General features: G+C 43.5%; 1 protein-coding gene across 15 annotated transcripts in view; it reads left to right on the forward strand.

Moving 5' to 3' along the window:
• The window catches only part of PTK2 (protein tyrosine kinase 2), a 248,292-nt gene that overhangs the window by 69,524 nt on the left and 150,968 nt on the right, over window positions 1-27,800 (forward strand). For 3 of the 15 annotated variants that reach the window (XM_077351394.1, XM_077351396.1, XM_077351395.1), the window contains exon 1: window positions 6,209-6,510. The exons of 9 other annotated variants lie outside the window; for them this stretch is intronic. In XM_077351394.1, the coding sequence (XP_077207509.1) occupies window positions 6,243-6,510 (268 nt within the window). In that variant the 5' untranslated portion in view covers window positions 6,209-6,242. Of the gene's footprint in view, window positions 1-5,871; window positions 5,894-6,200; window positions 6,511-27,800 lie in introns of those variants that run through there. 3 more of the 15 variants (XM_077351406.1, XM_077351410.1, XM_077351397.1) reach the window with 3 other exon arrangements.

The raw sequence follows: 27,800 nt of genomic DNA on the forward strand, positions 1-27,800 counted from the left end.
AGCCCCTGAGAGATCAACACGATTTTCAGTGTAAGCTTTCGAGAGTCAAAGCTCCCTTCATCAGGTGCCATGGGATAATTAATTAATTAATTAATTGGACATGTATACTGCTACTCCCCCCCCCCCGGGACTCTCAAAACCAAAAGTCTTGTTAATCTCTCAGGTGCTCCTGGACTCCAGTCTCATTAATGAAGACCTGAAATTGAAACAGACCTCTTGCAAGCTGTTAACTCCTCAACAGGACTAGTGCACCAATAGAAAGTAGAGCTGTGCAGTTCTTACCTCTGCCTATCCAGTATCTCTTCTTTGGACAAGGGCCAGTTCCTGGCTTGGATCCAATAATAATTTCCTCTGAAAGAAGGGATTTCTGTTGTTGAGGTTTGACTTCTCTGCTTCCCCTTTCCCACTGCAGCCCCTAATACCCCCCCCCCCAATGTTGCTTGTTGGGGGGCAAGGTCTCCCACTGAAACATCATTAGGGTGAGACAAGAGATTTGCCACAGTATGGGAGAAACGACAAAAACTGTTGCTTTTTTCTGTTTGTGGATCACGAGCCAAGCTCCAGCACCGTGTGTGTAGAATTGACAATGAGCTCCTCTTGAACACTATATTGTGATTCTATTTAAGTGACCCCTCAGTTTAATTTAAAGAGAAGCAAAATGACATTTCAGTACTCCCTTTACCTTCTCTCAATGTCATGAATTCCCTCCAAAAGCCTTAATCTTTTGACAGTATTTTGGCATCGTGTAGAAAGGAATATTCGGAATAGCCTTTGCCTTGATTTTCCTGTTTAAGATGCCATTAGTTCCAGGGTATAAGTTGTATCCAGTTATGACTTTGGGGGGCTTTAATTAAAATAGTTTTAAAAATACCACTAACAAGGAATGAGGAGAGTTTATTTCTGGCAATTCCCTGATAATATGAGACTGTGTTGCATTAAAGTAGCTTCACTGCCATTAGCAGTGTTTCTAGATTGCAGAGAACGTGTCCTAATGCTTGGAAATACTCCCAACTGGTATTTTAATATCCACTTCCCGATGCCATGCATCATCTTGCAGTTTGATTTGTTCTCCCTCAGAATCCTTTATAACGCTCACTCATACCTGGTGAGATCCTTTTCGGTTTTCTTGTGTCCGACGGCTATCAGCCTTGTCTCTGAAGATGGGGATGGACTGAGTGGGGACTTCATAGATCTCAGGTGACGGACAGGCTTGGAGGGGAGCAAGTGGTTCTTGAAACACCCAAGTTCCAACTCGCAAAGGACTTTAAAGGGAATAACCAGCTCTTTGAATTCTGCCTGGAAGCAAATTGGGTTTGTGATAGTTCAAATCACTTTCTCACAGCACTGTATAGAGCACCACATGGGTAGTGGGGATGTGCTTTTTGGTTAAATAGTTACTTGCTTGTGGAAACCAAATTTATTTTGCTGCCTTAACAACATAAAACCCCTCTTTTCTCACTTTATTTATTTATTTATTTATTTATTTATTTATTTATTTATTTATAAATATATAAATATAAATATAAATATAAATATAAATATAAATATAAATATAAATATAAATATAAATATATATATATATATATATATATATATATATATATATATATATATATATAAATATATATATATATATAAATATATATATATATATATAATATATATATATATATATATATATATATATATATATATATATATATATATATATATATATATATATATATATATATATATGGATTAGGGAACTAAATATAGTTTAGTTCCCTAATCCCAGACCATTCAGTCAGCAGGGATGCACAAAAAGGAGTTAACTATTATTCAAAACTTTAAGCAAAGTTGGAGTGTGGGCAAACAAAACATTTCTCAATGCTTTAAAGTTTGATCCCTAAGTCTCATATTTCCTTCAATCTCCTCGGTTACAAAATATTTTTCTTGCAGTCAGCTTCTAAAGTGCTTTCACTCACTGAAAGCGCTTTCACTAAAGCGCTTTCACTCACAGACTCTGCCTCACCTCCCTGCCCGAAACTGTCCACGGTCAAGCTTCCCCCAACATTCTGTCGCCTCTCATGGCTTACACTCTTGGGGAAACGGAATCTGTCCGTCACGGGGATGTATAAAAAATGAATGAGATATCAGATAAGATGTTAGGGTTGTCATCAAACGTCTTTTGTAATAAGGAGCAGTCCTTCCATTTTAATTGAATGCTTGATATTTATCTATTACATTTCAAGCTCGTCAGTCCTGTCTCGTCCATTATCTTGGTAATCCTTTGGACAGCCCTGTAGGATGGGTCCATGTTGGTGCAGATGGAAGGATGTTTAAGCTTGGAGAATAGTGGATTTTCTAGGGCTCCCAAGTGAACATCTGGCTGAAGTGAAGAAGAAGAGTTGGTTCTTATATGCCGCTTTTCCGTACCCGAAGGAGGCTCAAAGCGGCTTACAGTCGCCTTCCCATTCCTCTCCCCACAACAGACACCCTGTGAGGTAGGTGAGGCTGAGAGAGCCCTGATATTCCTGCTCGGTCCGAACAGTTTTTATCAGTGCCATGACGAGCCCAAGGTCACCCAGCTGGTTGCATGTGGGGGAGCGCAGAATCGAACCTGGCATGCCAGATTAGAAGTCCGCACTCCTAACCACTACACCAAACTGGCTAGAACCCCTTCAAGCAGGGTGGCCAGTGGATGGCTCAGGGAAGAAAAGTTGTCTAATTGGAGAGGGAGGACTTATGAGAAGCACAGGTGTGTTGTCTACGAAACTTGAAGAACCTCCTTGTCAGGGAGAAGCAAAGAAGAAAGATCTAATGAGTGTTGGGGGGGGCATCATCTGGACATGGAATTGGGGTCACTGTGGGTGGGCAGGAATTTGTGAGTTTCCTACATTGTGCAAGGGGTTGGACTAGAGGTCCCTTCCAACTCTGGAGGTCCCTTCCAACTCTGATTCTCTAAACATAGAAAGGAAGAAGAGAGAGTTGTAGGGTGCCACAGTGGTTGGTGGAGCACTGGAAGAGGTGAGAGAAAGAAATCCTCACAGATATGAAGAACGTAATTTCCTAAGAGAACAAAGCTTGAGCCCAGGGGCACCTTTAAGACCAACAAAATTCTATTCAGTGTGTGAGCTTTCACGTGCATACACACTTCTTTAGGATGCTCAGGGCTAATCCTGCGTTGAGCAGGGGGTTGGACTAGATGGCCTGTATGGCCCCTTCCAACTCTATGATTCTATGATTCTTCAGATTGTGCATGCAAATGAAAGCTCACACCTAGAATAAAACGCTGTTGGTCTTAAAGGTCCCACTGGACTCAAATTTCGTTCTGCTACTTCAGACCAACACCTGAATCTATAATTCCTGAAGGTTAGAGGCATTTATCATTGCTCTGTGGAAAGGAAAGAAAGATTCCACCCTAAAAAGACCATCTGTGCTATATTTGTGTGTTGCGCAAGACGTTAAAGGAAGCATGTTTTGTCTTGTTTTACTCATTACGGGTATTTTTAGCCTGCCTTTCTCCATTTTTACCATATCTTTTCTGTGAACCAGTGAGCAAGATGTTTTGACCTTATTACCTTAAAGTGAAACTTAGCAAGCCGTTTTCAGTGTTCATGTTTTAACGAAATCCTCTTTTCCATTGGTATTACAGTATTGCAGCCGAATGCCAAAGATTCTGCCTGCTCTTGCCCAAATAACCTTCTGCTTTCTTTTTCTTTTCTGAGCTCTCATTCTTCTTGGACTTGACTGCTCCCCCCCACCCCCATGGCATACTATGCACATGGTTCAATAAAATCAGAGTCCAGTAGCATCTTTAAGACCAACAAAGATTTATTCAAGGCGTGAGCTTTCGAGTGCAAGCACTCTTCGTCAGACTACGAACATGAAAGCTCCCGCCTTGAATAAATCTTTGTTGGTCTTAAAGGTGCTGCTGGACTCTGATTTTATTGTGCTACTTCAGACCAACACGGCTACCCATTTGAATCTATGCACATGGTTCTTAGCAGACTCTAAGCATAACTCTTAATGTCTGTGCTCTCACTGTATATTGGGAAGGGAACTTCCCAATTAAACGTGTTTCCAGGTGGGACAGACATTCTGTTTGCCATTTTCTTCCCTTTACCATGTAGCACCATCATGGCTCAAGATTCTGTTCTTTTGGTTCACCTTTCTGTATCAGAAAAAAAATTTAACTGGAAAATTTTTTGAATTACTTTGAAAAATGTATCTAAGTACATTTAATATGTTTATTTTGATTTGTATTCAGTACACACATTTGTGAGTTAATTTTATGTCCCAGCTGAAGTATTCTTGAGCTGAAGTATATGATTGGAGGGGAAAAATACATTCAGAATGGGATGTCGAAATTACTGTTATTGGGAATACAATTAGGTGGCAATAACAAATTTCCCAATTGCTGAACAAATTATATTTATGAATGCTTGGACTAAATAGATCCTGGGGAAGATTGTGTAGAACGGGGTATATCAGTGAGAGCCGGTTTGGTGTAGTGGTTAGGAGTGCGGACTTCTAATCTGGCATGCCAGGTTCAATTCTGCGCTCCCCCACATGCAGCCAGCTGGGTGACCTTGGGCTCGTCACGGCACTGATAAAACTGTTCTGACCGGGCAGTGATATCAGCGTTCTCTCAGCCTCACCCACCCCACAGGGTGTCTGTTGTGGGGAGAGGAAAGGGAAGGCGACTGTAAGCCGCTTTGAGCCTCCTTCGGGTAGAGAAAAGCGGCATATAAGAATCAACTCTTCTTCATCTTCTGAGTATGGCTTGGGTTACCCCAAGTTGTACGTACCCATGAGAACGGGGATTTGAACCTACTTCATGTTGGCCCAATATTTAATCACTGTGCAATAGCAGAAATTTGCTGGGTATGTTTAGTGCAGGAATTGGCCATGCTTTGCTGTAATTGAATGCCAACCTCTGTGCCACTTGCATTGTTTCAAGAACTGAGGCAAAACATATATTGTTTTTCAGTAGCAAGTGAATAATTAATCAAACAGAACCTGTTGTGCAATACCAGCTGCTCCACAGTTAACTAGAAAGCATTTTCAAACTGGGAACAAGCCTAAGTGCTTGTAACAAAGGGCAGGTGGGAGAATGCATGTTAGCATCTAAAGGCAAAGTAATTCAAATACAGACGCTTTTGAAACAGGTTTTTAAATTTTTTAAACTTGTGTTTGTGGAAGTCAGAGAGCTACACTGTGCACCATATTCTGTGCTGCATGCTGCACTGTATGGATAAGCAGCTGACTTATCATTAGCATTCTGTGCATTTGTGTGCATGTGCTGAATGACACAAAATCTGTCTTCAGTTAACCTTTTGTGTTTGGACTGTAATATGCACAGATAAAACAAATGTAGTGACCTTTGCTGCATACTAAATTCTAGAGGTTTTAAACAATGTCGACCCTGAAAAGAGTACATTTGCATTGATATGGTTTTCGCTCTATCCAGTTTATACGTTTTATGCATAAGCTCGTTTACTTATTGTTTTGAATCTTTGCGCCCACCTAAGTTTAAGGTGCAGGTTTCCCTGCAGCTCTTCCTGACAGATTCAGCTAGTGCTATTTCAAAACCCTGGAATATTATACCTCGAAAATGCAAAGTTTCTAGTTGGTTTGCCTTTGAATGAGACCCGACTGTTGATGAAGTCCCTGGCTGTTTCCTGCAGCCCTCCCCTCGAATTGTTTTGATTTCATCAGAGGAGTTGTTGCAATTCAGATGTCAGAGGAAGGTAGCAGCGGTGCCAGAGGCTTGGATTTAGAGCTGAAATGGTTGCAACAGCGGATCTACAGTTATGACCTGGGTCAGCCTTGATTTGCAGCTTAGTCCGTTTTCGAATCTGCTGTCAGTTTTGTAAACAGGAGTCTGCTGGCTGCATTGAACAGAAGGGTGAGATTAGCATATTAATAAGGTGGCTGCTAATCGCCTTCCCTCCCTGCCTCCCTCCTCCCTGCTTGCCTGCCTGCCTGCCTGCCTCCCTCCGCCTCTCCTGAATTGCATCTAGGAACACAGACGGGCTCAGTCACACTGCTGGCTGGTTGTCTTCTCGCCCGTGGCTCGTCCAGGGGGAAAGGATGGTGTGCACTTTCCATGATCGAGGCACGAGAAGACTCTGAAACTGAACAGCATTCTTCATGCCGTCGGGGTTGGGGGGGCACAAAGGAATGGGGGTTGGATTTGGCTGTTTTGGGGAGGGGGGTCACACCTTTGCGGCCAGACCTGAATGAAAGTGACTTGAATGCAAAGGAAGGTTCGTAGTTTTCATCTTCCGGCTTGTGGCTTGGCTGCATTGGAGCGGCTGTCGTCCGGAGTGGCCCTCCCCTGCCGGAGCAGATATTACTGGAGACTTGAAGCGGGACATTGTATTGCCGGAGCCTGGTGCGATCTCTGTACGGTGTTGTGTATGTTGTTCTTGGAATTGGCAGGGCGACGGGCCCCGGAAGAAGCAGGTGTCATCTATATGGAGAACAGCGGCTGTAGCCCTTTCCCCATATGCTGGGCTAAAGGTACAGCAAACTTACTCTAGCATGCATTTTCCTGGCTGGGAAACATCTGCTCCGTCTCTCCCCATGAATGAAGTTGGTGCTTTTGACAGAGGGGAGGGGTGGCGTGAAATGGGAAACAAAGCCCCGTGTTCCGGTGGTGTCATCCTGATGGGGAGGCGACCAGCCAAGCTGGTTTCCACCTGATGTCCGGAAGCCTTTTACACCCTTAAATGCAGGGGGAATAAATGAATGAGGCATTATTTCAAAGTAGGCTCTGTTGTCTTGCCCGTTTTGTTAAAGAAGAACTCATCGGGCGCACTGAGTTGGGTTTTTGTATTTTCGTTATGGTTTTTAAATCGACTGGTGTCATAAATTTAATTCAAAGGAAGAGTCTGCTACCTGGAACTCTTAATTTCAGTGGCTAAGTGTGAGGCGCCTTGGTGAATCAGGAAAATTTTGGGTTTGATGCAGGAGAAGAACATTTTTAAAAAGGCTGTTGTAGTAAATGGGAATAGGTAACAGGCACACTGATAGGCTCGGACTTGAAATTCAGGTTGAGCAGTCCTCAGGTGCAAGTGCAGATCTTTCTAGCCATTTGATGGATTTTGGTGTGTTTCAAAGCATTACTGGTGTCTACATTCTGGATTATAGGGGTGGAGCTTATGCATATCAACATGAATTTTTAGGCAAAATTGTGCAAGAGGTAAAGGGCAAAAAAAGTTATTTAAATAAATGATGCAAATTGGAACTGGATGACTTCCGCTTTGGTGATTATCCTCAGATGTTCAGGCTCTGTCTGTGCATTGAACCCTACCTGTGGTGTTCCTTGCCAACACGGAGAATTGTTGTCTGTGTGACTGGAGACAGTGGATGTCTATGTCTCTGTGTGGTTTGACACATCATAAGTGAAATTAAAGAGCTGTCCCTTAAGAAGTGACCATACCTGCCGTCGTGTAGACTTTCTGTGCCTTCTAGATTCTGTTCCTGGCATGTCAGGGTACAGCAGTTCTTGGAAATACAATTGTGTGACACCCCTAGCATATATGGCCAGCCAGGGCTACGCCAGTAGTGGGCTCTGTGAATTGTTGAGTGTAAGGCAGATGTTAGTTTTAATGTGCCTGTGCACCCCATTTCCCACCCGTCTGCTGATAGTTCTCCTGCAGGCTGAATAACCAGATTCCTGCATTACTTCCTCCCCCCCACCCCGGCATGCACAGCTCAGTCTCTAATCATTATTCTGATGAGCACCTATGGTTTAATGGGGTGTCAGGCTAATGTGGAAAAGCTGTAAGTCTCCCTTCCCTCGTTTGGATCACAGATCAGCGTTTCTTGTCTGAGGTTATGTGGAAAATGTTTCTTTAGGAAGCCAATGGTAATTTGGAGTTTCTAAGACAAAATTCACTGAATGCTGTCAATTTATGTAACACGGGTGTTTATTACTTAAGTACATTAATTAAAACTGTGTTGCACTCTTACTCTAAAAATGCCATGCTTTATAGCAGGGGTAGTCAAACTGCGGCCCCTGCCAGCATTTGCTGGCAGGGGCTCCTGGGAATTGTAGTCCATGGACATCTGGAGGGCCGCAGCTTGACTACCCCTGCTTTATAGCAAGAGCTCATGATAATTGTAGTCCATGGACATCTGGAGAGTCACAGTTTGGCCTCCCCTACTTTATAGCAAAGTGTAGTGGTTAAAGGGTCGTACTAGGATTTGGGAGAAACAAGTTCGAAGCCCCACTTGTGCCATGAATCTGACCTTGAGTCAGTCTTGTACTGTCAGCCTAACCTACCCCACAGGATTGCTGTGAGGATAAAATGGAAGAGAGAATTGCGTAACTGGCTTTGGGGAGAAAGGCCAGGGCAAAAATAAAGTAAATAAATATCATGCCTGTTAAAATTTCCTGGATTAGAAATGTTCAGCATGCCCAAGAACGGTTGATCCCATAGCTTGTTTTCTTTCACAGATTATAGAAACAACTTTTTAGGGAAGCCTTGAAAATGAAATTGTAGTTTGTGAGATTAAATTGAAATCTTCATCTGTCACTTAGTTGCATTCAGGGAGGCAGAGAAACATTCTCATGATCAGAGGATAAATATATTGTTCTGTTTCTATTATCACTTTCTAATGTGGGCTCATTTCACAGTCGTTCAGTGACTCAATCCGTGGGCACGTTGTGCGGCTTAAAAGTTATTTCCTTATCTGTTGCTGGACAGCTCACGTCTTGTGGGGAAAGCATGGGTCAGTCAGACTCCAGTTGGCCTCAGGCATGCCATTTTAGAAGCCACGACCTCAACAAGCCTGACTAGGGCGTCTGCAGAGTTATAATAGTCGTGTTAACTCAATTAAAAATACAATTCAGAGCTAGGGAATTGTTTTAAGATGCGGGGAATAATGGCTGGATTTTGGCATTTTGACTATAGAAAGTTTTAGGCAATTCAATGCTGAAATAGAGTTCCTTTGAGATTCATATGCCATTTTTTCCGTTCTTAGGCCCTGACGTGCTGATTGAAAATTAAGGGCCAAATGGTGGTTGTTTGACTAAAGTTATACATAGGTTACGGTGGAGAAGAGCACAGTAGTCCCTGCCAGCATCCTTCCTTTCTTCCCCTTAGGAAGTGGGTGTGGACCAGTAGCCCCCCCCCCCCCCGAATCCTTCTTATTGGCTATTGGAGATTCGATTAGCTTTGCAGAGATTTTTTGAGATTTTTTTTCCTGTGGCAGCTACTTTCTCACTGTGCCCACCATGCCACAACAAAATTCCAAAGATGCCTACAGCAGCGGTTCTCAACCCTCCCGCTGCGGTGGTGGCGACCTCCCTGAAAAAGGGTGGGCTACAAGCTCACAAACTTTGGGGACCCCTGCCCTTAACATTTTGCCTAATGGGTCAAAGACCCATCCTTGTCCCTTCCATAGCTGTGTGTTGGACTTACCTCTGCGGGTTGTATGCCAGCAGCCTCGGCGACCCAAAGGGGAAGGGGTTGAGGACCGTTGGCGGCAGTGGCAGCAACCCAAAGAGTTACGTGCACGCTGGTGATCATGGAAGGCCGACGTGGCCAGCACTGCAGAGGGGAGGGGTTGGCGCCCCTCCCCTCTGTGCTGCTGGTCACCTTGGCCTTCCATGATCACCAGCGCAAGCATAACCCTACAACCGCCTTTGGGTCGCTGCCGCCAGTGGTCCTCAACCCCTTCCCCTTTGGGTTGCTGAGGCTGCTGCCACGGTGGCAGCGGAGACCTCCCTGAAAAATTGTGGCCTACAGGCTCACAAACTTTGGGGACTCCTGCCCTTAACTTTTTGGTTCTTGCAGTTTGTTTCCTGAAGAGAGTCCTGGTACGTCTGGTGGTTCCATTCTCTGGGAAGGCTCCTCCACTGAGACGAAATATCTCATTTCCCTAGTCAATGTATTATTCTCCCTTTGCCTTGCAATAGAAAGCTGTGTCTTCTCTAAGTTGAGAAAACAGTTGAGTCTACATATTGTATGTCAGAGAGACCAGAAATCTTTTTGGATGTACAACCTCCTCTTTGTTCTATAAGCTTTAAGGCTGCAGGAGTTCTGCCATTAATTTCCCCTCTGGTCTTCCACAATAGGGTCCCCGAAGTGGTGAACATCAAAACATCAAACATTTAAAATACTCAAAGAGCTTTTAGAACATATAAGTAAAATATTGAACAATTGAATTAGAAACATAAAGATGTAGAAGCACAATACAACCAGGGAGGAGGGCCAGTGGATGAAGCAAACAAACAAACAAACAAACAGGAGTCTTCACCTGCTAGTGATAGATGGAGACAAAGAAGTCTCCCTGGGGAGAGGGTTTAACAATTTTGGAGCCACAACCAAGAAGGCCCTTGCTCAACATGCCCTCAGATGTTGGGAGCACCTAAAGCAAGGCTGCCTGAAGATTGCTAGTGTGGATGTGTAGATTGTGAACCTTACTAGAGCCACTACTCTAGACAGCAGTGGATTAACCCTTTCTGCCCTTGTATCTGTCTCCAGAAATATTACCAGTCCCTACACCTGCCAACATCTTATATCCATGAAGATACATACCTGTGTTTGAAGAAAGCACAGTCTACCTGAGAAGGTAGCTGTAATTAATAATAATTATATGGGAAGGAGAGAGAGAGTGCACACAAACACCTGGGACATGTGTCATGGGTTTACTTGCCAAGTCTGAGGGTATAGACTGCATCACGCCTAATTGGAAACAAGTTCATTAAATCAAGGGGAATTAAGAAAATATGTTGGGGATCAGGGAATTGCATATTAGAATGCTCGCTTCTGTTTGCGTTTTATGTGCATCAAAAAATCTGTTGGGCAAGACATACTTGAGGAAAAGTGTGGGAGGAATGTAGTAGCCGGGTCTAGACAGATGGCTGCCTTTTAGCCCTGAGCTCTTTGTGAGAAACAGGGCCATGTTTCTCCTTGCTTGACGAATTTCCTCAGGGGTGTTTTCTTGCAACGTGAAATTCCCATCTTTTCTTCCTGAAAGGGGGAGGGGGAGTCTTGCCTAGTGGGTCAAAGACCCATCCTTGTCCCTTCCATAGCTGTGTGTTGGATTTACATCTGTGGGGTTTATGCCAAAATTACAGATGTTCGCTATTTTTAAAAACAGGTGATTCATTATCCGGAATGCATGCAGGTATGGGTGTGTGACGATTTGTTTTGGTTTCTGGAAACTTGTTGAGGCTATCAAAGAAAGCAGCTGTTCTCTTTTGTTTGGGTAGTAATAACTAGGGATGGGCGTGAACCAGAACATTCTGGTTTGCTTCAGGGTTTGGGGTTCGAGGTGTTCCTGAACTGACTCCCCAAACCGAAATGACCCAGAAGCCCCAAAATGAACCAGCTGGGTTCAGGCCAGTCTGTTTAGCTTTCCCCTGCATTTGGGAGGCAAAATGAAGCACTGAAATGGCTGGCAGGACGCAAGAGGGAGCAAGATCAATCCCTGTAATTGCTTGCAGCCATTTCAGCCTTGCAGCAGAGCACATTGTGAAGCTCAGATGTCTGCCAGCCATTTAAAACTTCCATTTTGCTTCCTTCCATTTGGAAGGGGGGGAAGCACAATGGAGCGTTGACTGCCAACTTGGAAGTGGGAGGGAGCTAAATCAATCCTTGAGATGGTTGGACCATTTAAAACCTCCATTTCACTTCCCTCTGTTTGGAAGGGGGGAGGGAAGCATTTGGTTTTAATGGCCTGAATCCAACTGGACAAAAGGTTTGGGTTCTGAGATACACAAACCAGCCAAATTCATGAAGGATTTAAGGTTCTGAAGTGGTTCGTGCCCATTCCTAGTAAAGAGAGCCAGTTTGGTATAGTGGTTAGGAGTGCGGACTTCTAATCTGGCATGCCAGGTTCGATTCTACATTCCCCCACATGCAGCCAGCTGGGTGACCTTGGGCTTGCCACAGCACTGATAAAACTGTTCTGACCGGGCAGTGATATCAGGGCTCTCTCAGCCTCACCCACCCCACAGGGTGTCTGTTGTGGGGAGAGGAAAGGGAAGGCGACTGGAAGCCGCTTTGAGCCTCCTTCGGGAAGGGAAAAGCGGCATATAAGAACCAACTCTTCTTCTTCTTCTAATAACCTTTTGCAAGTACACTCTTGTGCATCTGATATGAGAGAGCATGCGGAAGAAGAATTCTGCTGGCTTTGGCTAGTCGTATAAGGTATGTGAACCCGTTCTAGCTTGCTTATTATTGTTGAACTGTCCTATGCAAGAGGGTGCATTGTCCAATGGACACTGGGCACCTTCCCAAACATATATTTTTGTGAAAATAGACTAATAATGTAAAGGTGTGGCCTAAAGAAACCTGAAAAGTGATCCTTTCTAGAATAGTCCAAGCTTAGTGATCATGTGAGAAAAGAAGAAGAAGAGTTGGTTCTTATATGCCGCTTTTCCCTACCCGAAGGAGGCTCAAAGCGGCTTACAGTCGCCTTCCTATTCCTCTCCCCACAACAGACATCCTATGAGGGAGGGGAGCCTGAGAGAGCCCAGATATCACTGCTCGGTCAGAACAGCTTTATCAGTGCCGTGGCGAGCCCAAGGTCACCCAGCTGGTTGCATGTGGGGGAGCGCAGAATCGAACCTGGCATGCCAGATTAGAAGTCCGCACTCCTAACCACGACACCAAACTGGCTACTACACCTAACCACTACACCAAACTGGAGCCATGAGGAGATCTTATTTGCAGTTGAATCTTGACTAGCCTTTTTCTGGTAAATATGATTGGGCCGCTAATCTGCTTAACTTTAGGTGAATGAAATTGGATCTTGCCAGATTTGATAGTAAAGGCTGTTAAATAGTTGCAGACCTAGGCATGGGTAATAAAATAAAGAAACATTTGGCTGGATAATGATAACGTCCAGAACTAATGCTGAGTTCACCCCCTTGTACTGTTTGCCACATACGTCCAGCATAATTTGATTTTATGCTGCCAAGACACACACGCGCACACTGCTGTATTTCAGTGTTGACTTTATTATTATCATTTTCATCTTGACCTCCCCTGTGCGAGCGGCATTGTTTCTCTCATCCTTGACAGATTCCCCCATGTAAATTGGTGGGATGTATATTTATCTAACAGGATGCTTTCCCCTTTAATCTGCCTCTTGTTTAGAAAACTGAAAAAATCTGTTATCTCTTTCTGTGTGACCTGATGGTAATTTGTACTGTGGAGTTTGCAGCTCCTGCTTGGTTACTATAATCAGCAACGTTGAAGCTTGCTTCTTGTACCAGGCGATTTGCATTCTGCACCCAGTGTCACGCAATCCAATTAAATCTGCACCATCTCTTACTTCCTTTAAGAAAGATAAACTGTGGATTTCTAAGCTTGCTATAAAACTTTTCTCCCTTAATTCCCTTGGAAAATTCTGTCATTTGCAAACCTTGTTTTGGTGACGTTTTGGTTGGTCATAGGTTTAAAATTTTGTTGAAAGAACGGATTGCTGTTCTATCAATGTCATCATTGTCACACTAGTGTAATCTAGGTACAACGTAACCAGCTGATTCAGTTTACTATGTTCAAGAAACCTGCAAGGGAGCCATCTTGGTGTAGTGGTTGGGAGTGTAGACTTCTAATTTGGCGAACCAGGTTAGATTCTGCGCTCCCCCACATGCAACCAGTTGGGTGACCTTGGGCTCACCACAGCACTGATAAAAGTGTTCTAACTGAACAGTGATATCAGGGCACCTCACCCACCTTACAGGGTGTCAGTTGTGGGGAGAGGAAAGGGAAGGCGATTGTAAGCCACTTTGAGACTCCTTTGGGTTGAGAAAAGCGGCATCTAAGAACCAACTCTTCTTCTTCTTCTTCTTCTTCTTCTTCTTCTTCTTCTTCTTCTTCTTCTTCTTCTTCTTCTTCTTCACTCTCCTGGGCACTCTCCTGGTAGAGAAAAGCCTAAGAACCAACTCCTCCTTTTCTTCCTCTTCCTCTTCTTCCTATAGCTCTGTAAAGAACTTAAATGTAGCCATATTGGATCAGAGCTCTGGTTCATCATCCTATCTTCGCTGGAAAGATAGTTTCAGCTTCTTGAGCATTTTGGTTGCTTATTTGTCACCTTATACAGTTCTACAATGCCCCTTTTGAAGCTGGAGCAGACAGAATCAAGCTTCAAAAGGGGCATCCCCTTATATAAAGACTAGAGCAGTGAACATAAATGTCTTTGATGATTTCTTAATTTCTGAAATACCTATAAATTGCTGTGAACAAACTTGTAAGTTCCTCTCGATTGCAGTGGGCCTTTGTAAAGAAAACTTTTATTTGGAATTAATTTTGTAATGGTAAGATTTCTGTGAAATCTGAATAAATATTGGAGTGGTTGAGTGTGTTTTTGGTTAGTTACACTCAGGTGGGCAGCCATGATGGTCTGAAGCAACGCAATGAAGTTTGAGTTCAGTGGCATCTTTAAGGCCAACAAATTTTAATTTTGGGCATAAAGTTTTTGGATGCATGCTGGAGTGTGCAGGCACACGAAAGCTTATCCCCTCCAAATTAACCTTTGTTGGTCTTAAAGATACCCTTGGGCTCATACTTTGTTCTATTGCTATTTATGCTGAAATTCCATCTTTCTTCTGTTGAACTCATGGTGACCTACCTAGAGTTCTGATAGTAGGTAATCGGAATATCATCAGCATTCTCCAGGTGATGGAAGGTAAAATGTAGGTAGGTAGAGCCATATAAGCATGTTGTGTCAGTTGCTGGGATCAGGTGGTTCTGAGACACAAATAGAAGTTAAAAGGTCCCTCAAGGGATCAGTGAATGACACGAGGAATTATTTCTTTGTTAGTTTTGTATACGACTCCTTCCTGCAGGGCAGGCTTGGAGCGGTTCACGTACAGTATTGAACATATGAAATCACTATAAAATCATAATAATTATTAATTAAAATACCATTAAAACCCAATCATACAGTTCAGTTTAATGCTTCATTTGACTTATACAGGATCTGCTGGTTTGCCCAACCCAAGGAAATGGTATTTTGTTACTAGTTTGGGAGAGGGTGAGATGAGTGGAGGGAGGTCCATAGGTTGATACGCCAATAGTTGGTCTGAATTGAGCTGCAATATAAGGGCATGAACTACTGTTCTGGCTGGTTCTTTCTTTACAGAGAAAAGCAGCTTTCATAAGTTTCTAAGAGGATCAGTTTTCAGATTAAATGTTTAAATTCAGGTTTTCTTTTAAACTAGGCTACCTTTGCAAGCTGGCCATATCATGCGATCCAACTCACTGGAGAAAAGCAATTATGCCAGGATTGGTCAGTAGTAAAAGGAAACCAGGCTGACAAAGAACACAATGGTCAGAGCATCATATAACTAAAAGAAGCAGTGCAAGATGGGAAGATGTGATGACAGCTGTGCCATAGGATCGCCAAGAGTCAGACACGACTGAATGGCTACCCTTATCATCATTATAAGGGAAAGTTCTTACACCAGAAACTGATTTTTAAACCCAAATTTTAATTAAAAAAAGAATCATCACAAATTTGGGTGTTGCATCAATTTACATATATAGGCAAAATGGTTGAAATGCCATAGAGGTTTTGGAGGAAGAAGGGAGACATGGAGGGCCAGGGGGGCGGCAGAATGATGTCATTTGTGAGTTTAACAAAAATAGAGTCCAGTAGCACCTTTAAGACCAACAATGATTTATTCATATCACTACAAGCTTTATAGGAAGCTTTAAGTGATGAAAAGCTAGTAACAGTAAGAGAAAATAATATGCAAATATTACTGTTTAAACCAATTGGGGGGGGGGTTATGTTTATACAATCAGAAAAGTGGATCACAATGCACAAACCATAATTTTGTGTATGTGTTCATAGTTGTTATATAGTAGGTTCAAATGGGTCGCCGTATTGGTCTGAAGTAGCACAAAAAAATCAGAGTCCAGTAGCACCTTTAAGACTAACAAAGATTTATTCAAGGTCTGAGCTTTCGAGTGCAAGCACTCTTTGTTGGTCTTAAAGGTGCTACTGGACTCTGATTTTGTTGTTATAGTAGGGTTTAAGACAAAGTAGAATTGTAAATGAATTGTGCCATTTGCTTTGTGATTTAATATTTATTATGTTGTTTGCTTCCCCTCCCCCCCAATCTGTGGGACTCTGTTTTTTTTTTTTAGCATTTGGTTAACTCATGTTTTTACATAGAAAGTGCACTTTTGCTTTCTAATCTTTCTTAATGAACCGAAGCCATCAAGCCAGCTGGGCAGGATGCACAGCTTGTATTGGCGGGATTAATGTGATCAAAATAAGCAGTTTTAGCTGAGTTCTATTGGCTTTGGTCAACTCATCTAAATTTTAGCAGGGTAACATCTTTGTCCCGTGAAGTAAATTAAATTCCTTGCTTAGTTACCTCTGGTGTTTTTCAACTCCATAGAAATCATAAGCTTGAAAAAAGCCTTCCCAAAGTTATTGAACCAATCCATTCTCCAGCAAACCAATTTCATCCAAATAGTTGATCTCTACATATATAGTGCTAGAGTCCAGTAGTATCTTAAACATTGACGTTTGTGGCAGGATATGAGCTGCTGGACTCTTGGTCTTTTCTACCACTACTGACATAAGAATATAAGAAGAGTCCTGCTGGATCAGACCAGTGGCCAATCAGTTCCTCTGGACAGCCATAAGGACAGCTTCCTGGCCTCTATAGATCTATCAGACGCCTATTTACACATTCCCCTCTTTAAACGATGGTTGTTTAAAATGTAATTTAATCATTACTGTAGAACATGAAGTCTGCTGCAAGAGCTGGAGTTCTACAATCTTATGCATATCATCATTAAAGTGATATGGATAAGCTGCTGGACACTGGTTCAGTGATAATTGGATGCTCTGGTACCTAGAGGGGGTCTAATACTGCACCAGCTGAAAATACTAACACGATACAGAAAGCCCACTTCCTTTTCTTTAAAGGCCAATTGTTTGTTGTTGTTGTTGCTTTTGAACTACAGAAGGCTGTGCTTTGGTTCTTATATTATGTAGACGCAGTTGATTAGGTGAGAAACCATATAGGGCTCTTGAATGCCTGGGTATTGCTGGATGTATTGAGAAAAGTTGGTTTTTACACCCCACTTTTCCCCATTCGAAGGAGTCTCAAAGCGGCTTACCCTCACTTTCCCTTCCTCTCCCTGCAAGAGCCCCCCCCCCCCAGTGAAGTAGATGAGGCTGAGAGAGCTCTGTGAGAACAATAATGCTGTAATTCCAGGCAGGTCAAGTATAGGTCTGTTTTAAAATCATAAAAATTCCTTAGGCAGAAAATAGGAAAAGGTTGTTGTCATGTCAGTCAGTGTAAAAGTATGGTCGTTGTCATGCTCCATGGGACAGCTGATCAGGCAGAACAGGAAATTAGCAAGATTTATGGTACTGACTGAGCACTCTGTTTCCAAGGGCCTCTAATAAGAGGGTTTGTAACGGGCTTTGTATGTTATTTTACCTGTGACCTTCATACTAATATGTCAACAGAATTGGGACTGTCAGGTTGAAATGGAGATTCCAGGACAGCCTTGCAGAAAAGCTTGCAAACGACATCTGTGAGAGGAAGGACAGCACAAATATGAGAATCTGGCATGGACTCAGGTTTTCCAGTACTTGTGAACCGAAGTGGAACAAGAAGTTCAAGAGGTGGCATTTTTAGAGCGATTGCACACTTGGAAACCCATGTAAATTCATAATAATAGTAAACATTTTTTTGTTTTTTTTCTAAAGGTACTTCTCAGGGTCCACAGTTCAGGTCATTCTCATGAGGAGGCCCAAGGAATGTTTCCAGAGGGGTGGTCAGGTTATTCTGTTGCAGCAAAATTAAAGAGGCCCAGATCACGAAGGTAGCCTAGATGGCGTTTTTCCATCTACACTAAGCACGACTACTAGCGCCCTACCTGTCCTCAGAACAGTTGGCCACAGCAATCCATGCAATGGTCACTTCCAGACTAGTCTTCTGTAACTCTAAGTGGGCCTACCTTTGTCCCTGACCCAGAAATTGCAGCTGGCACACAACCGCGAGGGTCCTCATTAGGTCATCATGGAGGGCCAATGTCCAGCTGATGCTGCGGCAGCTGCATTGGTTGCTGGTTAGTTTCCGGATCAAGTTCAAGGTTCTGGCTTTGACCTTTAAGGCTATACGTGGCCTGGGTCTTCCCTATCTGTGGGACTACTTCTCTCCTTATGCTTCCTGCAAGGCCCTTCGCTCTGCGGGTATGAATCTGCTAGTTGTCCTGGGCCCCTGGGAAGCGTGCCTGGCCTCGACCAGGCCAGGGCCTTTTCGGTCCTGGCCCCTACCTAGTGGAATGAGCTCCCGGAAGAACTGAGGGCCCTGATGGAGCTCTTACCCCAGGCGTTTGGTTGAGGCCAGGCTGGAGACCGGGGGTAGTAAGATCGGGTCCCTCCCTTCCCCTCTTGTGATCAGTACCCCTAGGCTGACATCGCCAATACAGACTATGAGCAGTAGAGTAAGGGTCCATGGGAAAGAATAGACAATCTGTTATTAATGGACTGGTGTTTTAATGGTTTTATATTTTTATTGTAAACCCACCTGGCTGAGAGTGGTGGTCTAGAAATGTAATTAATAAATAAAAATAATAAATAAAATAAACAATATCCCCTTTTGCTAGTCTTTAATATGCTGGTGGACTCAGGTGAATGTTTGAAAATGTGTGATTACCATGGCTGAATGAAACAGATTTGTGCTGTCCATATGCTTTGGTTTTACAAAAATGCTTTTGAAGTTTCACTTACCAGAATTGAACATTGATATCCTGTGCGGTCCCCCCCCCCCCCCCATCCTTACTCTTCCTCGGCATATTTGTGTTTGGCTGCCTTTATTCAGATTTGGTGATAAATCTCCTTTATGGCAATAAAAAATGGAATTTCTCAGGAAAATCTCCTACAGAATCTCCAAGAATGAATAGGTCTTGTACAAGGGCATAAAGATCTTTACAGCGACTACTTCTTATAAATTTATCAGTGAATGGGACTATAATGTGTCTTTACATAGCCAGTTGGAGACAAGCAATGGACCCTTCCCTCCCAAGGAATAAGGGGGCCAGGGGAAGTGCCTCTTTGAATATTCCTGTCCAAGTGTATTAGGTGAATAGATAGATTGGGGTGAGGTGGGGGGGGGGGGTGAGGGGGAGCCATGGCAAAGTGTTTAATATCCAGCCTGAACAAGTGCTGAATCAGTCAGGCAAAATGTGAAGACTGGACTAAAGAAAAAAAACCACACGAATCCTCCCCCCTCCCCCAGTTTTAAACACTCCCCTTGACTCATTGCTGGCTAAATGTCTGTGTTGTAATAGCTCAGTCTTGAATCCACAATGATACCATTGTAAAACTGGTGACTGGAATCTCTTCTATAGCAAAAGACCATGATAAAGTTTCTGGAAATAATTCCTTCATTTTAAACACACACACACACACACACACACACACACACACAAACTATCAAAAAGTTTCTTTACATACTGAAAGAGAACCAAACAATTCCTTGATTCTAAGGCGATATAAATTGTATAGTGCAAAATATGGTTGTATGGTTAGACGTTGTAGATTACGCTGCTAGAAAATATAAATACTATATCTTATACTTGTTAATAAAAGTGCATAAAACAGAATAGTCTTGCTTGATCTTGAAAAATCGGTCTAGGAGCATCCCATAAAATAACTTTAAAAGTTTAGTTAAAAGCCTCGGTAAAGCGATATGTTTGTGGCTGTCACCGAAAGGAGAATATGGTGGGTACTCGGCAAGCGTCAATGGGGAGAGCAGTCCAAAGGCAAGAGGCTACCACCAGAACAGCTCTACCTGTAATTACCTGTAATTACCACTCACCTTACCTCTGCTGGGAGGGGCACAGAGAGCAGAGCTGGACAACAGGATCTCAACTGACCATTATAGGTCAGAACCAACACATTGATTTGTGCCATAGAAACATTTGGAGATTAAACCACATACATATTACCATAGGATTAAGGTCATACCCTTCTGGTATATGATAGGAATTCATTTAAAGAGAACCTATTATTAAAGATTAAAGAGTGTCTTACATCACTGACGATGATACCGGAAACGAAAAAATACTTAGGAGTTCGTTTTGATGTTTTGGAAGTTTGAGGAATTGTTTATAGTGGAATAAACTGTTATTTGCCAATGCCAGCTTGAAAATCATTTCATTTGCTTGGAAACAGATGGGCAGCTAATGTAGATCTTATTTATTTATTTACTAGGTTTAAGGCCTGCTGTAGCCCAAATACAGCGGGTGCTAGCGGGCAGGCAGCTGGGCGTGGGAGGTCCCCCCCCCCAAGGCCAGGGCCTTGTCCTGGGAAGCCTTTCCCCCCACCCCCGAGGCCCCGGCTTCGTCCCTGGGAAAGGAGCAGGAAAGGACCAACTTCTCTCTAGTATTTATTTACATCTCAGAATTTGCATTTTGGGGGTTAAATTTACCTCGATGTGAACTATAACGTTCTTGAGGTTTAGTCACCTTTAATACCCGTTAAGGTTTGCAGCCTCATATGTGGAATGAATGCATTGTAAAAAATTCTTCCATCCCAAAGCTTAATCACCTCTGTAGTCTTGAGTGTGGCCAGATGCCTATAAATAGAAAGTTCAGGTAAAAAGTGTAGCATTAGGGCTGGAGGAGATCTAGATTTAAACCCATACTGTGTATTAAGCTCTTTGGGTGTGTTTGGGGCAATCACTCTCTCCACAGATGATAGTTATGATAAATGGGGGAGTTAAGGGGCGAAGACCCACGTAAAACCCTTGCGTTGCTTGGAGGAGTCACAGTATTAAATTACTCTCAACATCCTTCAAAAATGAAGAGCTAATTTAAAGACTGTTATCGCTCAACTATATTTAGACGGCTTAACCATTCTGATGTCTTGCAGTTTAGTTTGATCCCTGAAGTCTGTTCTCTCCTCATTTCATCTTGTACAATTTACGGTGACCCCATTAAAGGCATTCAGGTTCTTCAGGGAAAAGCAAATAAAATAAACTGGTACTTTTTTCCAGTAATAGGAAAATATTTTCTGAGTAGATTAGGGTTGAGATGGAAGCTGTTACATTACTGTCTTTAGCAATGACAGTCAGCCTACTGTGACCTAATAAAGATTGCTATAAATTGTGTCCCTTCAGTCTCCAGACCAGGGAGTTCTACTTGACTGCTAAAAGATGTTCTTGTGCAAAGTTTCAAGTACAGGGACCTCAATCCTGGGTTTGTACCTTTTGCTGCTAAGAAGTTTTTGGACCCAAGGATACTATTGATTGGTTCAGTTGTGTGCAACATGCATGCTAAATATCCCCCTTTTCTCTAAAGGCACGGGCAATCAAGAGCTAGGTTTGTAGCACCTTAGTTACCTCCATACTTGAAAGGAAATGAATGGAGCGTAACAACAGAATCTCAGTTAGTTACTCTTAACACTCCACAATTAAGAAGGGTACATTTCCACACCAATCTCCAGTTTAAATATATATGTATCTGAAGAAGTGTGTATCTACACAAAAGCTTATAAAACTTTGCTGGTCCTAAAGGTGCCTCTGGACTGGAATTTTGTGCTGTTCCTTCAGACCAACATGGCTACCCACCTAAATCTACCTGAACATCTTGTTGGTCTTTAAGGTGCTATTGAACTCAAATTTAGCTGTTCTAACGCAGGCCAACTGGGCTACTCACCTGAAACTATCTTAATGGACGTAATCCAGGTTTCCCAGGGGCTTGGAACTGGAGATTTGAGAAGTAGTGGCTGGGGATTGAGCCACCAGCCTCAGGTTAAAGGAGGGAGTTGCAGGAAGATGATCAAGAAGAAAAACACCTCCTTGTGGGTCTGTTGATCCTCCTTGTAGACTTTTTGACCACAGTTACTCAGAAGTCTGAAACACTGATGACCTGTTTTGGTTGTCTCAGTAGATTCACCATCCACTGTGCACGATCTTGCATTCATGACTACACAGTAGTTGGGTCCAGTATTTCTTTAGTCAGCAACATTAAGAAGAAGTTGCTTCTGGGTTCATGGGTTCATCTCGTCTAGTTATTGATACCACAGGAATCAACAGAGGGAGTCATTTCTATTGACTAACCTCTTGTCTTAGTATAGTATGGGGAGAGGCCCCAGTGGGGCCAAGTGTCTTATGCGCAGTCACCCAGCAAGTTTTATAGGCAGAGTAGAGATTTGAACTGAAGTCTCCCACATGATAGTTGACTCGTTTCCCTTGAGACAAATCTTGGGCACCAGGTCTCCAAGGAGCCTAGAGACTTTATTGTTGGTGCCTAGTATTTCCGGCGATAGCATTGTAGTGTGTCTTAGCAGCGTTTCCTGCAGTGAAAAAGGTTATGTTTGGGATCAGGTGACCACTGGTAAAAAGAAGACTGTGTTTGGGGACCAGCATAAACAAAAGTCACATGGAATGAGGGCTGTATTAAGAAGGAAAATTGGCAGAGATTTTGTTTTGTTTACTTTATTTCTAGCTCATTTTTCTCTGTTGAGACTCAAAGCAAGGCTACACAGTATTAAATAATACAGTCTAATGGCATGAAATATATAATGAGCTGCACAGTAGCAGCAGGTTTGCAAAAATAGGAGATGATGCAGAGAAAGTGTTAGTGAGATGTGATATGTCGAATGATGGAGAGACTGGAATTACAGTGCCAGTGCCGTGAGAGCAGTATAATACTTACCACAAACAGATTACGTACACCATAAACAGTGGCATAGATCGCAGACCCGATTCCGTTGGAAAACCACCTTCCTGAGCTGTTCTGTTACACTGCTGCTCTGTTCTCTTTACAGAAATACCCTCCTGAACAATTGTGTTTTACTTGTGGAATGCCAGAAGTGTGAGAGCTTTCCTGGGCTATTTAAGATTAGGTCTCCAAGCTCCCGTCTGGCTCTGTGAGAAGCAGCATTGAATGTATGTGGCTTTACACTCTGTATTGTACAAGTTATTCTTGAACCACCAGCAGAGATGGTATCTGTAAAATAAAAATGTTTAATTTGAGGATTGAATTTATGGCTGTTCGGTGGTGGATTGCTTAAAATAAAAGAGCCCTCTTGTGTCTACTCTGATATCAGGACTATTCCAGTCTGAAGGAAACAGGCCTGTAAGGTATGAGGCTGATTCCTGAGTGGGAAATGGGTTATATTACTGGCTCAGGTTCCTAACTTTGTAAGCACACGGAAGCATTAACAAGGGCTGTTTTTTACTGTGCAAAATTTCTGTACATCTGCTAATTTATTTAACATCGAGAAACGCTCACCTGAGTGCCAGTTTGTTTATGCTCCGTTGTTTGATAAGCAGGAGGCAATTAAGCAGTAATGTTTCTTTTAAAGGAGCAGAGTGATATTTTTTTTGGCAAAACAAATATGAGAAGAGGTATATATTTATCCAATCTAATTTATTTGCTTCTCTGTGGACTGATAGAAGCTGGTGGACCACACATATTCCCTATGTACACAGAATTTAGTAACCTATAGAAGTGATTGCTCAACACCTCCCTCCCCCGGACACCTCATTTCCCAGTAATGTGTGTAGAACCGTTGAGTGTTTCCCAAGGCATTAGCTTTAGATTCTCCTCTTTTCACTGTTCCACATACTTGTATTAATCTGAGATTTAGAAAGCAGTCTTGAGCAAATTCGTTTTCTGTGCTGCTACTTATATTCTGAAAGACCAGTTACACTATCTAGATCAGGGGTAGTCAAACTGTGGCCCTCCAGATGTCCATGGACTACCATTCCCATGAGCCCCTGCTGCAGTTTGACTACCCCTGATCTAGATGTTTCCTAGTATTGTTGCTATAAGCTCTTGAATCCAACTGTTTTTGCTGCTGGTAATAAAGGGAGGAGAAGGATCCCTTTTGACCACCAGAAATGCTTAAATGGACATCATGGGATCTGATAGACACAAGGGGGCACAGTGGGGATCTGTAATAAGGAGGGGAATAAGATTTGGTGGCATGAAATCAGCTGGCTATATCCATCTCATCCTTATCCATGGTTCTCCTTTATATATAGTTTTGAAACAGCCTAGGAGGGTTGGAATGGTCCGGCTGCCCAAGCTGGAAATAGGGCCAATCAGGGTGCAGCTAGCTGCACCCTGATTGGCCCTGCCCCTACAGATCCTGCCCCGGCTGGCAAGCACACCCGGTGCCCCGCAGAGGAGCCGGGTGTGCTTGCCGGGTTGCGCGTGTCTTCTTTATATCTTAGAAAATATTTTTTTTAATTTAAAAACGAGAATAAAAGTCTTGCTAGATCTGACAAGGACCCCAATGAATCCAGTATCCTGATTCCCAGAGTGGCTGTCCCTGATATCTTCAAGAACTTCCCAAGCGGAGCATGGAGAGAGTTAACTCTTCCCTGCAATTACCTGTAGTGAGTATTCAGTGCCGTACTGCCTCTGAAAGTTCCATTTTGCTTTTCCATGTTACGATGATATCACGTAGCCTTGAATTCTGCAAATCAGTTTTGCATTGTGTAAGAAAGTACTCTTTCTCCTCAATCTACTGCCAATCAGTTCCATTGTGCACTGCTGTTTCTCTGAAATGGAGAATACATGACACTTTTCTACTAATGACAGGTTAGGCTGTCCCCAGGAGAAAATAAATACTGGGTTTTTTTTTTCACTCTGAAAAGAGGCTGGTAATTTTAACTGGTATTTATTAGTCACAGTACTGGCAGCAATAGTGCTTGGGAGAGGTTTAATTTAGGGTCTCTGCCCAGACCTTCTGTTTTGGCACCTCAGCGGTAGGCCTTTCAGAAAGCGAGCACAGATTAAATGAGTGGGTTATGGCAAGCTTGGCTTTGCTTTTCTGAGTTAGGCTACTTCCTTGGTGGTAGCAGTGGCGAGCACCATCAAGTCACATCCAACATGGCGACCTCATGTGGTTTTCAAGGCGAGAGGGGTGCAAAGGTGGTTTTACCATTCCCTGCCTCTGCGTGGCAAGCCTGGACCTCCTGCCCAGGGATGACAACTGGCCACCATCTTAACTGCACTTGGAGAGCAAAGCAGCTGCTTTAGGATGCTTAGGGCTGATCCTGCGTAGAGCCTGTATGACTAGATGGCCTGTATGGCCCCTTCCAACTCTATGATTCTGTGATTCTATGATTCTATGAAAATGCTTGTGGGCTCCTAAGTGTTGATAAGAGACCCGAAGAAGCCTGAGAAGTTCTTTTATTCCCCAACACTTTCTCTCTTCCTCTGTGTTAGATCCAGTTTCTGTGTTATTTAGGCTATTTACTCGCTGGATGTCTCACTTGGACTCAAGGCAGAGTGAGTCAGGGCCATCGACAAGTGGAGCATTCAGTAAACAATGCAATGGGGTTAGGGTAGTAGAACCAGTCAGAAGTCTAAAAACAGAAATGAGGCAAAGCAGAAGTATGACACATTCTATGACACAAAATTCCATCGGATACTAGTTTCAGGGTAATGTAGACTACAGTGCCTAATAATAATCGGATACAGTGCAATTCCCTTGCTTGCATAGGAAAAAACAACTCAAATAACCAGTTTTCGATACTTTGTGGGAAGCCATGAGAGCAGGAGCCGTCCTGATCTTCCGTCGCATTTATGACTACCTTCTTTAACTTCTGTACAAGAACAAATGGAATTTTGTTTACTTTGTTTTGTAAAATCTAGAGTGGGCTTTCTCATCCAGGGTTTCGTGACACCCGGTGGTTTCTTGATGGCCCTGGAAGGGTTTCCTGAATGGGAATTTTTTTATTTGTTAAACATTACCGGGTGATATGATCGTACACAGTCATGTTGACCTGCCTCCCCATCCCAAAATGATCAAGGAAGGGCCTGTAGGGGATGGAAAGGGGTGGGGCCCTCCGTGGGCGTGTACACAGTTATGCTTCCCAACCATATTCTGCACCATTGTACCACTTTGGGGGTTTGTTGAAGCCTGAAGAATGTTTCAGGGGTTTCTTAGTGGCAAAAAAAAATTCAGAAAGGCCAGTCTAGGGAACATCATACTGGAATATGCTGCTTTTAAAAGAAATGCATGCTGGCACATTGCATGTTCTTGCAAAAACAAAAGCACCCTAGAAGTGGCAGAATACGGATCCAGCCTTCAGCTTTCCAGGTTATTTAATTGTTTTGTTTGTCCGCTCTCTTTCTCCCCACCCCAAGTGGCTTTCGCAGCAAATCTTAGTCCAGTATGGAACACCATTCAGGCCTCCTTCAGGTCTAGAAACTCAGAGGATGGCTACAGCTGTAATTTAATACATAATAACGCTCAAGTATGAAAAGAAAATAGTTCTGCCCATGTGTTGTAAAGTATACCTGAGGATTTTTCAATGTCCCCTTAAAATGCTCAGCCCGTGTGGTTCTTTAAAAAATGTCCATTTGCATTTATATGGATTTTTGTGGGAGTTTTCAATCATAGTTGACATTGCTGATGTGTTGGTATTGTGGCATTATTAGTTTTAGTACTCTCTCAAGTTGATATTTAAATGAAATGCCACACGGTGAAGCTTTTAGTGGTCTTTTTGTCCTCTTCTAATATATGAAATCTTGGGTTCCCCTCCCCAGCTGGGAAGAATTGTGAAGCCTTTCAATAATTTACCATTTTCTGTTTTTAATCCTGTAGCACTTATGCTGTTTTTTTAAAAAGAGATAAATGGCCCATGTCCTTCGAGCGCTGCCTTATAGTGAAAGGATAAGTTGTTTTGCCACAAAAGAACAGTTCAAATAGAATCCCTTTCTGAAAGTTTAACTAGGTTATTTTTTCCTAGCATCTAATAAAAACTTTCTGCTACGTGTGTTTTTTTGTGACTGAGATGAGTTCAAGAGGTACAGGGGTGGCCAAATTGTGACTCTTCAGATGTCCATGGACTACAGTTCCCATGAGCCCGTCAGCATGGTGGAGAGCCAGTGTTTGGCCACCATTGCCACAATAAGGGGTCCCCAGAGGGGTGCCCATGGTTGCCATGGTGCCTGTCAGTACCTGTCAAGGACCCACTATGCACGGCAGCAGCCACGCTGGGCTGCTGCTGGGCATTATGCCGGGGTAGCATGCCCCGGCGCTTCCCGTATACTCACAGGGAAGGAATCCCCCGGAGTATTTGGGCTGCCTCGATGTAGCCGGGTCTGGAAAGCCCAACACGCTGCCAGGAGGCAGCAACAGTGAGGGGGCAGAGTGGGGGGAGCTGAGGGAGTGGCGCCCCCACCGCCCAATGGCGGGGAGCGGCATGCCACTCTCCCACCAAGGTGGGGGTGGGGGGACTCCCCGGTCAGCTCCGTGGTACTGACAGGGACATGCAGTATCCTTCTAGGGACACTGTAGGCTGAGGGAAGGGCTGGGCAAAAAGGCCAGTTTGGTGTAGTGGTTAGGAGTGCGGACTTCTAATCTGGCATGCCAGGTTCGATTCTGCGCTCCCCCGCATGCAACCAGCTGGGTGACCTTGGGCTTGCCACGGCACTGATAAAGCTGTTCTGACCGAGCAGTGATATCAGGGCTCTCTCAGCCTCACCCACCTCACAGGGTGTCTGTTGTGGGGAGAGGAATGGGAAGGCGACTGTAAGCCTGCTTTGAGCCTCCTTCAGGTAGGGAAAGACGGCATATAAGAACCAACTCTTCTTCTTCTTCTTCTTCTTCTTCTTCTTCTTCTTCTTCTTCTTCTTATGCATGGGGCTGGCCCAACCCAGCCCCCACTGGCCCCTGCGGTATCCCAGGGAACATGGAAGTTTCCGCATTCTCTTGTTGCGGGTCTTCTAGAGCGCCGGGCCAGGACTGGGATGGTAGCAGCAGGGTGCAAAATCAGGACTGCCCTGCTGCCGCCATCCTGGATTTCCAGCCCCATGTGTAATGGGTCATGGTGCCTACTATGT

Source organism: Paroedura picta, chromosome 9 (assembly GCF_049243985.1).
Source record: "Paroedura picta isolate Pp20150507F chromosome 9, Ppicta_v3.0, whole genome shotgun sequence".
NCBI classification, from domain to species: Eukaryota; Metazoa; Chordata; class Lepidosauria; order Squamata; family Gekkonidae; genus Paroedura; species Paroedura picta.